The 14,232-nt window shown below is 44.2% G+C and overlaps 1 protein-coding gene across 2 annotated transcripts in view; it reads right to left on the bottom strand.

The window, feature by feature from the left end:
- Positions 1 to 10,830: 10,830 nt before the first annotated feature.
- The window catches only part of YPEL5 (yippee like 5), a 32,292-nt gene continuing 28,890 nt past the window's right edge, over positions 10,831 to 14,232 (bottom strand). For both annotated transcript variants that reach the window (XM_030194653.1, XM_030194654.1), the window contains exon 3: positions 10,831 to 11,510. In XM_030194653.1, coding sequence (XP_030050513.1) covers positions 11,286 to 11,510 — 225 coding nt within the window. In that variant the 3' untranslated portion in view covers positions 10,831 to 11,285. The remainder of the gene's footprint in view (positions 11,511 to 14,232) is intronic.

Here is a 14,232-nt window from a genome sequence, read left to right on the forward strand (position 1 = left end):
TTATAGAGAAAGAAGTGACAGGTCTTGGCTGTCTGCTGGATATGGGCAGAGAAGGAGAGGGAGGAGTCGAAGATGACTCCGAGGTTGCGGGCAGATGAGATGGGGAGGATGAGGGTGTTATCGACTGAGATAGAAAGTGGAGGGGTAGGAGAAGTGGGTTTGGGTAGAAAGACAATGAGCTCGGTCTTGGCCATGTTCAGTTTCAGGTGGCGGTTGGACATCCAGGCAGCAATGTCGGATAAGCAGGGCAATACTTTGGCCTGGGTTGCTGCAGTGATGTTTGGTGTGGAGAGATAAAGCTGGGTTTCGTCAGCATAAAGATGATATTGGAAACCATGAGATGAGATTAGCGAGCCCAGGGAAGAGGTGTAGATAGAAAAAAGAAGGGGTCCAAGGACTGATCCCTGAGGAACCCCGACAGAGAGCGGGATGGGGGTGGAAGAAGATCCAATGGAGTGTACTCTGAAGGTACAGTGGGAGAGATAGGAGGCGAACCAGGAGAGGACAGAGCCCTGGAACCCAAATGAGGATAGTGTAGCAAGAAGTAGTTTATGATTGACAGTGTCAAAAGCGGCAGATAGGTCGAGGAGGATGAGAATGGAGTAGTGACCTTTGGATTTGGCAAGGAAAAGGTCACTACAGACTTTTTAGTGAGTGCCGTTTCTGTCGAGTGTAGACGGCGAAAACTGGATTGAAGCGGATCGAGGATGGCATGAGAGGAGAGAAAATCAAGGCAGCGGCTGTGAACGGCGCGTTCAAGTATCTTGGAGAGGAAGGGTAGGAGGGAGATGGGGCGGTAGTTGGAAGGGCAGGTAGGGTCTAGTGAAGGTTTTTTTGAGGAGTGGAGTGACTACAGTGTGCTTGAAGGAGTCGGGGACAGTTGCAGTGGAGAGAGAGAGGTTGAGGATATGATAGATGGGGGGTGGGGTGACAGTAGGAGAGATGGTGTATAGTAAGTTGGTGGGGATGGGATCGGAGGAACAGGTGGTGCATTTTGAGGAGGAGAGAAGGTGGGCAGTTTCCTCCTCGGTGATATCAGGAAAAGAGGAAAAGGAGGCCTGGGTTGGTTGGTTGAGGGAGTGGGTTAAAGGGTGAGGAGGAGGAGGTGGCTTGGTAGTGAATTCGAGGTTGATCCTTCCAACCACTTTAAAAACTTCCACTACTACTACTAAAAGGCTCATGCTTGCATTTCTCCCTCGACCATTGTCCGAAATTCTTGTTCCAAACCATCCCAACAGAGGTGATTCAATGGCTAACAGACTGCCTTAACAGGCTACTAGTTTCTGGCTCTTTTCCCTTAGATATGAGCAAAATCATTCCACTCTTAAAGGATTCAGGGTTAGACACAGCCTCCGCAGCAAATTATCGCCCAGTGGCAAGCATACTACTCTTCACAAAAATGCTCAACTCACATGTCAGTAAACTATTCTCCAAATATCTGGACGCATTCCCCATATTACATCAGTCCCAATTTGGATTCAGATCAGCTCACAGCACTGAAACCATGCTCCCAGTACTAATAACGTACATCAAACAATACTTAAGCAAGGGGGATCAGGTTCTACTACTTCAATTCAATATATCAGTGGCATTTGGTGCAGTGGATCATGCAATGTTACTGTAATGTCTGAACCAGATTGGAATAATGGGACCAGCACTCCAATGGTTCAATGAATTCCTCTCCAACCGAAGCTACTCAGTGAAACAAAACAAAAACCTTTCCAAATACTGGATTCCAAAATGTAGGGTTCCTCAAGGGTCCCCGCTTTCCCTTATCTTGCTCAACTTCTTCATGTCATCCTTTAGCTCTATACACCTGGTCTCAGGAGAACTATTAATATCATACGCAGACGATATCATGCTCCTTCTACCTCTAACATCCTCACACCAAGACCCAACCCAACCAGCAGTGATCAGGATGCACTCCATTCAGACCTGGGCCCTGGCTAACAAACTGAAATTGAACACGCAAAAGATGAAGATTCTCTGGTTCCGGAATCAAGGATTTGATGTCCCAACCTCAATAACACTAACCAACATCACCTTCCTAGTTGAATCAGAAGCCACAGAGAACTTCGAGGGGAGGAATACTGAAGAAGACTGTAAATAGAATTATTATTATTATTTATTATTTTTAGAACATTTATATCCCACAGATTCCCACCAAGGCAAGCACTATGTGGCTAACAACATTTACGGAAAACAACACCTGTAAACTATGGGCCTCTTTTACCAAACTGCACTAGCGATTTCCACATGGCAATGCCAATGAAGCCCACGCAAATAATGGACTTTGCCAGCTTTGCCATGCCGGGAATCACCAGCACAGTTTAGGAAAAGGCGCTATATATGTTCAAGTCTATATACATTGTTTGCTGTAGACTGACTACCCAGGTAAAAAAAAAAAAAACAGCTACAGCCATTTATGTCCTAATACTACATGCACAAGTAAAACTTACTTATAGACTTGTCAAAAATAACTAGTCTGAAGCACTAAAGTGGTTAAAATGTTTTTATTAATTCATTTTTTTCAAAACTATAAAAGAACAATAACAAAGACAGTTCTTGGGTGCTGGAGGTGCTCATGTTTTCTATCCTCACTGTAGCCCTCAGGATGATCCAGATTTTTTCTGGCTCTTTTGTTTGTGAGAAGTTTCTGGTTTTCTGTCAGCATTGAGGAATGTGCATCTTTGATAGCTTTGTTTTTTGCAGTGAAGTCAAATTTTACCCTCAACTATGACCATCATTCAAACATATAGATATAAACTAAAGATATCAAGAAGAAACTGGTTCCATTCATTAACTGTACTTATAAATACAGAACACAGTTGTCAGTGTGTAAGTCAGAGTTCTTCCATTCAGGGAGGAAAAACACCTCAAAAGCAAGCCCCTCCCACAGATGTAAATGGGGTGAGGGCTACAAATTCATCATCACAGGTGCTTCTAAAACCTCCTCATTTTAATCACGGTCTGGGAGGAGAGTGTCTGCAATCTGCCGAAGTTAAGTAAAACTTTATAGCATACTCGGCAAAGCAGTTTTGTTGTTTAGCATTAGAAAAAAACTTTTTCAAAAAAATGTTTTAAAATGAGGAGGTTTTAGAAGCGCCGATGATGAATTTGTAGCCCTCACCCCATTTACATCTGTGGGAGAGGCTTGCTTTTGAGGCGTTTTTCCTCCATGAATGGAAGAACTCTGACTTACACACTGACAACTGTGTTCTGTATTTATAAGTACACATCATTCAAACATTACAGCTCATAAACAGCAGATGGCAGCATTGAGCTGCTGTCCATGAATGACTCTCTTTAGATCACATAAAGCAGCATTGAATAGAAATGTTTTTCATGAATATTGAAATAAAATTGCAAGCGTTTAACATCTTTTGGAATTTTTGCAGTGTTCTGGAACAGCATAGATAACCCTACATTGCTATTAGGAGTCTCAGTCCCAAGTAACTGTTTATACTGCATATAGAAAAAGAAGGCATCAAACAGAAAGAGATTCAAAGATATACCCTAAAAAAAAAAAATCAAAATTGAAGAAACAAAAAAACCAAGAACCAGGTCCAGCTGAATCTACTTTCACTCTTTTGGTCTAGCCAATATTAGCTCATAGCTAACTACAGGAAAGTTTCTGTTCGAGTAGACCAATGTTATTTTACAGATCTGAAAGGCAGCTGGAGAATTGTAGCCCAGCAAAATCACGTACTTCTATTTCTAGTACAAAGCTTAAGGTTTTTCTGGAGGTTTATTGACTGCATTAAAGCTTACAATGACTGGTTAAAAACCAGCAGTCAATTGGGACCTATTTACTGTGCTTCTTTGAAAGCTAATTTCTGCCATGACCATAATGGCTGCCTTGCAGGAGTCACTTCTGAGGTTGAATAGTGCTAGTGTTGTACTAATGTATGTATGGATATGTAGTCTTCATCTTGGAAGAGATGGCTTAGAGGGGTTAATACAAAAGGTCTTGATGGACATTCACTGTGACCTAAGCATGTAACGTGCCAAAACTATGACTGTGTGAGGTAACAATGTTATGAGTAATTCCTTCAGATTCTTATGCTCTCCCTGCACAGTCCTCACCATTTTCCAGGCCCAGGTTTCCTGTACTGCTTTCACTACCACTCAGGAGCAGCCCAGAACTCAAGCCTCTGTTTTTCACTAAGTGCTAGAGAGAAAGCACAGGTATGTGCCTTTTTAATTTCCTTTGCCTCCCTTTGGCTGTCAGTGCTTCTCAACCCAGTCCTTAGGGCACACTCAATCAGGTTTTCACAATAACTATGCATGAGAGAGATTTTTATGCATTGTCTCCTCAGCATGCAAATATTTCTTATGCATAGTCATTGTGGATATCCTGAAAACCCAACTGGCCAGGCATGCCTGAGGACTCACTGGGCTAAGTAAATGGTCACGGAGAACAGGGAGGCAGGCCCCTCTTTGGTAGACTCAGGTCTTCCTACTCTTTCTCCTGAGGCTAGCAACTCCTTAAGCACTCTGTTGCGTGCAAGTGAGGTCCAACAGATAATTAAGTCTCTGACATTGGGTACTGCCCAGGGAACCGACGGATTCTCCCCAGAATACTATAAGATGCTGGTTCAGCAAGTGAGCGCACCACTTATACTTTTCTATGAGGAGGTGATTTTAGGGGGAACTTTCCCTGCATGATCTAACGAAGCACTTATAGTACTCATTCCTAAACCTGGTAAAGCTCTTGATGCCCCTGAGGCTTATCGCCCAATTTCGCTGCTCAATGTGGACGTAAAAATCTTGGCAAGGGTGCTGGCAGATAGGCTAGCTAAACATATTCCCGATCTGGTGGGAGACCACCAGGTAGGATTTGTCAGAGAGCAGCAACCAAGCCTAAATGTTGGTAGAGCGCTGTTGGTGGTGGCCCAGAGCGGGGCCTCACGGAACCCGATGCTCCTTGTTGGTCTAGATGCAGAGAAAGCCTTTGATCGTGCAACCTGGGAATACCTTTTTGAGGTGTTGGGATATGTAGGGATAAAGGGGTGGTTTTTGCAGGCAGTGGGCACCTTATACATGGAACCGGTGTCCCATTTGCTGATGAATGGCTTATGCTCTCCTAGCTCTCGGGTGGATAGAGGAACCCGACAGGGGTGCCCGTTATCTCCTCTTTTGTTTTTGTTATATTTAGAACCCCTACTCCGCACCATACTAAGAGATCCGGCAATCACGGAGTTCTGCTACCCAATCTCTCTATTAAAGTGTTGGCTGTCGCAGATGACATATTGCTTACCATTACAAACCCCCAGAGCTCGTTGGCCGCTGTGCTGAATGTTATCGCAGAATATGGATATTATTCGGGCTTCAAACTTAAATGACAGAAATTGGAGGCCTTACCGATCCCTGTTTCAGTGAGGGAGGAATTCTTCCCATTAAAATGGGCAACTGGCCATATCAAATATCTAGGCATTCGGGTCCCAGCAAATTTGAAACAACTCTACGCTATTAATCTGGCTCCATTGTGGGCATCTACTCAAACTTCTCTGCGAATGTGGCAACCTCTTCCTGTATCTCTATGGGGAAGGATAGCATTATATAATATGCTAATAGTCCCTAAGTGGCTCTTGTTATTCAAGTATTGTCCCTCTTTTTTCTGCAACGCGATGATCGACTGTTGCATTGATTGCTGGTGAAAGTTTTTTGGAATGGAGGGCGAGCCCGGGTCCCTTTTTTGCAGACCTATCTTCCTATGGCCAAGGGTGGCCTTGGAGTGTTCAGTATTAAAGCATTCTCAGTGGCTGGCCGTATGAGACATCTGAGTGACTGGTTTAGGAGTATGACTTTCTTTTCCTTCCCGGCTACTAAGGGTATAGTGGTCAGCCCGCCCCACTTTAGTTACTGGCTACATGTGGCCCCTGGTCGAGCAGCTACGAGACTGAGTTTTGCCCCCCTTTTTCTTCCCCTGTGGAGGGCATGGCGTTGGGTCTGTAAGATTTAAAATCTTGACCCTCAGGTATCCCCATTGTTGCCAATGGGTAGGTCCTCAGCGGTTTTCTGCAGGTGGAGGGAGGAGAGGACTCTTTTTCTCTTCCAAGTTTTAAATAAGGATGGCACATGTAAAGCTTTCCAGGACTTATGTACTAGCAAGCACTTGACCCCTCGAGCCTTTCTCTCCTATCTGCAACTGCATCATTATATTGCCTCGTTACCACAAGCCTCTTTGTCTATGACAAAATGGGAACAACTAGTTGAGATATATGACCTAGAAGCACAATTGGCAGTTCCCCTGAAATATTTTCATAACCAATTAAGAGGCACTACCTGAGACATGCTATGGGGACCTGGTATAGAGTTGGTCTGGAGAGTTGGGATACCAGATACAAAATAAAACATTACAAGCCAGCTTACAAACCTGTTATGGGGCTTTTGGGAGTGCTGATATTCGGGAGTTGCAGTATAAATTTACTATGCGCCTATATATCTTGCTGCATAGGGCCTTTAGGGCTACCCTGCACCCCTGTGATGACTGCCTGAAATGTGGGGGAATTGGAGCTCACTTGGGCCATATGTTTTGGCTGTGTCCTCCAGTTCTGGCATTCTGGACGACCCTTTGCGCCCATGTGTCTTGAACTTGGAGGATTAGGTGGTGACCTTCCCCTGCATTGCTGTTCAATGTGTATCATACAGGGGGATCCCTAACAACTTTCCTAAGGCGGGCGGTTCGGATGGGGAACAAAAAAAACACTATATTGAGTGTCTGGCTGCTTCCCGATTGCCCCTTGGTTCCACAGTAGCGGTGCCTTTTGATCTCCTTGAGTGCAGTGGAGCGTAGGGACATTCGGTATCTGGCCTCCAGTGCGGGGACCGTCTCTTGCAGTGCTGGTCTCCCTTCTGGGACACGCTAACGCCAACTGCTCAGAGTAGAATTTTGAATGGTTGATGCCCTCTAGGGGAGGGAGGGGGTGGGGGGAGCGGGAGAGGAACTCAAGGGAGGGAGGGGGTTGATTTACTTTAGTTTTCAGGGGGGGGGGGTAAGCAATTGTAATATGGGTGTTATGCCAAAATGATAAAATTCAAAACTGTTGATTACCTGTTATTATTGTAACCACATACATTTGCATAAATGCAGTTTTAAAAAATGTTAAATAGAATTGGTCTCAATACCGATCTATGTGGCACTCCACTGTTCACCCTCCTCCATTGAGAGAAATGACCATTTAACCCTACCCTCTGTTTTCTGTCCAATAACAAATTCCTAATCCACACCAGAACCTTGCCTCTTTTTCTCAGGAGTCTCTATCATGAGGAACTTTATCAAAAGCTTTCTGAAAATCTAGATACACTACATCAACCGGCTCACCTTTATCCATGTTTATTCACGCCTTCAAAGAAATTAAGCAAATTGGTAAGGCAAGACTTCCCTTGGCTGAACCCATGCTGACTCTGTCCCATTAAACTATGGGTGTCAACGTGTTCTGTAATTTTATTCTTTATAATGGTTTCCACTATTTTGCCCGGCACTGACATCAGGCTTACTGGTCTGTAATTTCCCAGATCACCCCTAGAACCTTTTTTAAAAATCTGCCTACCTCGAGTATGAGGAACTTGGTCCTTGCCTGGAACGGCGAGATCCAGGCCCACCTTTGACTCCAGTGATGCTCCCTTTATCGTCGTCAAGGGGGCACCAGCATAGGCAGCTGTGGTCGCCAGTATCACACACAGCACTGGCGTCTGTGACCTCACCAAAGGCTGAGGGCTTTGCGAGGCAGCATTTAGAGGCATGACTGGCACAAGCATTCCCTGATGCCAATGCACTCCGCTGGAATATCCCCGCCTGGAGAATGGCCCGGATTCACTCACTAGGGTCGAATTTGGGAAAGGCTGGGGTGTCAGTTCAGAGACAGCCTGCTGAACTGTTGGGGTTGACTCAGGTACCTGGCCCTGGCTACCCCCACATCAACACCTCCTCGACAGAGGGGGAGCACTCTTCCGGTGCAGACTCTTCTCGGGTACAAGATCCCTCGGTGCCCCGGTGCTCCTGGCACTATGTGTTCAGGGGGGGATAGATGCTTGTGCTTCTTGGCCTTCGCCCAATGCCAAACATCGACATCTCGGTGCTGACAAGGATGACATTGAATTCTCATGCGTCCTTGGTGTCGTGTCCGATGCTGACTGGTCCCAGGGGCCCTGCACAGCGGCCAGCACTGAGGCAGATGGAGACGTGCTTGATGCATGCCCACTCCCAGTGTGGGACGTGGGTCTAGCAGCCACAGGGACTGATGCACCTGATGCCAGTGCAAGCACAGATGCCAATGTCGATGCAGACGTCGTCAACGATTTGGACCTGGCTCCAGAAATTCTCTAAGCCTCTCTGGACAACCATGTTCTTTTCTGCATATGCAGGCAAAGAATACAGTTAGTAGAGCTGTGGTCTGGCTCCAAACACTGGAGAGACCAGGAATGGGTGTCAGTTCTAGAGATTGTCCGATTGCACCAAACACAGCACTTTAAGGCACTGGGAACCTTCGATGACATGGAAGGAAAAACAGCTGTGGCCCAAACCAAACAACAATGATGACAGAAAAAGGAGTAAATCACAGAGAAAAAAAAGGTATGAGAAAATCCTGACCAAAGCAGGCCTCATGAGTCCAAGAAAGTGGGGGAAAATAGACTAAAATTTATAAGTAAGGAGAAGAGTCCTGAAAAAGGGAAAGAAACACAAAATGAGGTAGAAAAAAATGCAGGGAAGGTACCAAAAAAAAAAAAACCTCAGAAAGTAGTCACGCACTAGACACTGTGGCACGAGAGCATGCAAGCTCTTAAATATATAGTATGCTGTAAAAGTGTTCTGCACTGGGAAGCATGGATGACATCACCCACATGTGAGAATGGTCTGGTCTGCTCATCCTCAGAAAAAGATCAGTTTTCTCTATTTCCATCTACTCGTAGGAGAGGATAATACCCACTTTTTCAGGATGATACAGTCCAGACAACTAGGGGGAAAAATAAATACAATTTTAAAAAGCCCTAAATGCTGCAATGTTAAATATGGGCTTAGTGTGCGGGAAAGTCACACGTTAAGATGCACTAAGCCCAGATTCTAGTGCCCTTTAGTAAAAGGGCCCCTTATTTAGTAAAAACAAAACAAGTTTCATATGTTCACAAATGCTCTGATGAGTGATTTTTAAGGAAAGAAAACACATGTTCTGAAAAGTTTGCAGGTAAAATTAAACTTTTTCACCCCCTAAAACAAAGATCGTGATTTATCAGTCCAATAAAACTAAAATCTTGTTAAGCCTAAAAGAAGCACTGCTATTTTCTGTGATTAAAAGTGACAGAGATCCTTTTCCTTCATTTGAAAATATTTGTTAAATTTGAAAATTATAAAGAAAGTTATACTGTATGTGAAATATATTGCTTGACTGCTCTAGAGTGGTTGTGGACACAGTGTTCAAGCCAGAAATTATATTTTTTGTTCTGTGGTTCTCGGCCCCCTGCCCACCCCACGCCGTTTTCATATTGAGCCTGCCATGTGTGGGAAAGCGCGGGACACAAATGTAATAAATAAATAATGTGTTTCATACTGGATCTCTCTCAAATCCACACATTAAGTTAATAACTAAATAAATAAATGCTTTAACCAAAAATTATTGTACTCAAAATATCTTGGAATAGTTACAATGAACTGCAGGTGTGCCAATAAGCTTTTATATTGCTAAAAATGGTTTGACTATGTAGGCTACTCTAAAGAAGTTTCACCAGCAGGCAGTAACAACCCCAGTTTTGGCCAAAAGCATAAGTCTTATTCTTGATGACGCCTTGGGGAACTGGAAGGACAAGCTATGCTGCTGTGATGGAGGATAATGCAATGGCAGGTTGCCTAATGTAAAGACACTGTATAAGCGCTTCTACAGAGGGAATTACATTACTATTACACTACAGCTTGGTAAAAGGAGGCTTGGTGACTTCCTACAGATGATATGATGCTCTAGTTGCATGGGAGGAAGAAGGGAGGGAGGAGGGAAGCAGACTTAAGGAGCTGGAACTAGGAATTCTCATCTCAAACCTACAAAGTATCCAAAGAAAGGGTCAAGAAAAACAAAGCAGTCAGCTGGCCATACATTTAAACCAGAGCTCCAAGCATTTACAACTGGACTTGAATAATGCAATATTTTGGTCCATTGTTGGTATTAATTTTGAACTGAATGCTGAGCAAAGAAGGACTTACTACCTCTATCAGGATAGAAGATAAAAGCATATTGGTGCTGCATAGTGTTACCTCTTCACCTCATTTACCTGAAAAAAAAAATTAAATTAAAAATTTCAGTATGGAATTTCAGTTCAGAATTCTGTGGAACTGAACATAATTTCCTGAACAGATAGCCAAACTTTGTAATGTTCCATGTAGCCATTGTCCTGTTCAATTACCACGTTAAGCCTGCAAATGAAGGCTTATCTTGATGGACATCTTTCAATCTGACCATTAACAGAACAATCTGAGAGTCAACACCTCTTATCCCAACTTAACACAAACACAAATGGGCAATTCAAGACAGAATGTACAACTAATACTTTATTTATATTACTATACTTATAAGTTACTTCAGTTACATAAAACAAGCTTTTTTTTTGTCCTTTTCTTCGCATTTTAAAAGAAAATTTCCAATCAACACAGATTATGTTGTGACAAGAACTAGGAATGGTGACATCTCTGTCTCAAGTACAACCAGACAGAAAGGGTTCTGTGCTACTTATCGACCCCAATAAGGAAATGGCACACTGGCCAGCACAAGCCAGCCCAACACTGAACCTTTAGCATGGGTCACACTTTCAGATCTTTTTCTTAAACTACCAAAGCAAGAGAAAATTTTAAAAGATTACATTTTTTTAAAAAATAAAGCAAAACAAAGGATATTAAACACACATCTTGATGGTTCTGTCAACAAGAACTTACATAAATGAAAACTCAATTGGTACATCCTGGATTTTTTTTTTCTCTTCGTTCAAAATCTGTTCATTTAACTTCACATATCAGACCTACAGATGTAAACACAGGAAAATCTCTATCACAGCACCTGCACATTTTCCCTAAATATCACTGGGATGGAAAGTTTAAAAAAAGAAAAAAAAATGAAATGAGGGGTGGGGAGAAGTTAACAAGGCTTCATCTAAAATTCTCTCAGTCCTGTTCTTGATGGTTTTCACGAATCCAACGCAGATGCTAAGGTGACCATATATGTAAGTAGAACATTTTGCATGGTTTTGGTACGTTTCAGTGAAGGAAACCTATATGGAAAGAGACTGAGGTTGAGGCCTCTTCAAGAGTTGTCAGACGGCACATGCTCCTCAAAGCCCTCACTTTCCCTGACAAGAGCCCGTTCCAGAATCACACGGCCTTCTTTGTAGCGCTGGCTGTCTTCCGTTGCAAACTCGTAGATCCAACCCAGTTTGCTGTTGCAGTTCTTGCAGCTCACATCACGAACCATGTGCCGGCCTGTCAGCATGACCCTGTCCTGGACTTCACTGTACTGTAGATTTACCACCTGAAAAAAAAAAAAAAGGTATGTAAACAAAGAACCTGATATTACATCATTAAATTTCAGCAGCATTAATGGCAATGTTTTTACTTTACAGAACTCAGAAAGGGAATAATTATTACATTGTGACTCATATTGTGTTCTTTAAAAGATACCAAACTTCTCCATTATACTCACTCCCACCATAATAAATCTAAGTAAGTAGGGGCTCTGCTGACTTGGAGCATAAGTCCACGAACAGTTGCAGCATGAAATCTGGACAGAATATTTTTTTCAAAAATATATGACAGTAACCATAAGAAAGACACAAATGCACTTTTTCTTGTAAACCCAAATTCAAAAACACTGAAAACTAAAGGGGGAATGAAAAAAGAATCCCAGAATCAGGCATAATGATATTTTGAGGAACTTACTTTAGGGCACAGGTTGATCTCCACTGGGTAGATCAATTTTCTAAAAAGAATTCTGTGTACCTGCACAATGCAGAATTTGCACAGAATTCTTCCAATGGAGCTGTGGTTTGAAAGCAGCTGTTGCCATCTTTTCCTACTCCCTGTTCTCTAACTGAGATCCATGTGTTGGATTTAGGGTATCCATATGGCTCACACTTGAGAGCTCAGCAGTGCAAGATACTGACAACTGTACCAGGAATGTTGCTTAGTGTCGAGAGGGGCTGAATCATTTACTACCTTAAGTTTAGGGCTTCTGAGTTCAGGAATTTTCATGTTTGCAACCTGCAGAGTCCTATAGGAGTTCTGGACAGAATAGATTTGTTTCCAACTGCTGGTATTTGTAGCATCAACTAGAACCACCACTGTGATGCTGCAAATATTGGCAGCTGTCAACAGTTAATACTGCCTGCAGTTCAGCACTCCCTTTGCACTCTATGGACTGTTGAACTAAAATCACCAAAACCCAGAGGCCTTAGTTATGGTGCACTATTACTTGACTCCTGGTGAAAACTTGCATTAAAAGTCTACATCTCTAGTTAAGAACATCTGTTTGGAAGTTGAAATTAATTACTAATAAAAGAAAATGGCACTATTATATGATTTTGATATAGTATGCAGTATAGTATACATAAATATTTTAAAATAAGATTACATGGGGGAAAAGTTATCATCTATCTTCTTAACTATTTCAGATTGGCGCCTGGCTGCTAGCTTTTGGGTGTAGGTAGGTGATGCAGGTACTAGGATTTGCTGGCTTTTTTTCTCTCCCCCTGAGCACTTGCTGTATTCCTTGTTAAGTGTGTGGTGCTCTCTTTTCCTAATATTTGAACAGGCTTTCTTTTCATTCCTTTTACTTGAAATTGTAAACCACTTTGTTATACCAACATGGGCGTAGTTTGGGGGGGGGGGGGGGGGGGCAAACAAGCTGCTCCTACCCAAACCTCCTTGGACTAACCCACCACTATCTTCTCTTCTCCCGGCTGCTGCTATCGCAGCCTGGAGGAACCGCAAACTTCTATGCTCTTCCCTTTCCTTCCCTGCCTTTCACTCGCTCACTCCCTCCCTCCCCCCTCCCTGGCAAAGCATAATGCAAACATGCGCAGGGCCGTACTCCCGCTGAACGCGCCGCTGCTGGCCTCCCTCTCTCTCTATTACTCACCTCATAATATAAGTTCATGTTTCCGGAGAAAGGAGGGAAGCCGGCAGCGGCACGTGTAGGACCATGGCCCCGCGCATGTTTTTATTTTGTTTTGTAGCAGCGTCGGGTGCGGAGGTGATGGAGTGAGCGAAAGAGAGGCAGGAAAGGGCAGGGTAAAGCACAGAAGCTCGCGGTTCCTCCTGGCTGCCATAGCAGCAGCCGGGAGGAGCAGCCAGTAGTTTTGCGCCTATGGGGGGGGGGGGGGGTAGAGAGAGTGAGTGAGAGGACAGGTGAGGCAGGGAAGGGGAGCGAGGGAGGACATTGATGGAAGGATGAGGCAGAGATGTTCGATGGAGGGATGAAGGGGAGACGCTGGATGGAAAGGAATGAGAGAGAGATGGAAGATCCTGCCAAGGGGAGGGGGGGATAGATGCTGAATGGAAGGGGGAAGAGAACACGATGGAAAGGAAAGAGAGAAAGAGAGAGAAGCTACGAAGGGGGAGAGAGAGGGGGAGACGCTGGATAGAAGGAGGAAGGGGTTGGAAAGAAACAGGATGGGCAGGGGAGAGAGGAGAATTGCTGGACATGGATGGAGGGGCAGGGGAGAAAGGAAATTTGCTGGATATGGATGGAGGAGAGAGCAGGGGAGAGAGGAGAATTGCTGGACATGGATGGATGGCGGGAAGGGCAGGGGAGAGAATAGAAATCGCTGGACATGGAGAGGAGGGCAGGGAAGAGAGGAGACTTGCTGGACATGGATGGATGGAGGGGGCAGGGGAGAGAGGAAATTTGCTGGATATGGAAGAGGGCAGGGGAGAGAGGAGAATTGCTGGACATGGATGGATAAAGGGGGCAGGGGAGAGAGGAAATTTGCTGGATATGGAAGAGGGCAGGGGAGAGAGAAGAGTTGCTGGACATGGATGGATGGAGGGGGCAGGGGAGAGAGGAAATTTGCTTGACATGGATGGATGGAGGGGAGGGAAGACAGGAAGGAGATGCACATGGATGAATGGAAGGGAAGAGAGGAGAAATGCACACGGATGAAAGGAAGAGAGGAGAAATGCTGGACAAGGATGGAGGGAAGAAAAGACAAAGGAAGGAGATGCACACGGATGGAGGAGAAGGGAGAGAGGAGAAA

The sequence above is a fragment of the Microcaecilia unicolor genome, chromosome 3 (genome assembly GCF_901765095.1).
Source record: "Microcaecilia unicolor chromosome 3, aMicUni1.1, whole genome shotgun sequence".
Lineage (NCBI taxonomy): Eukaryota > Metazoa > Chordata > Amphibia > Gymnophiona > Siphonopidae > Microcaecilia > Microcaecilia unicolor.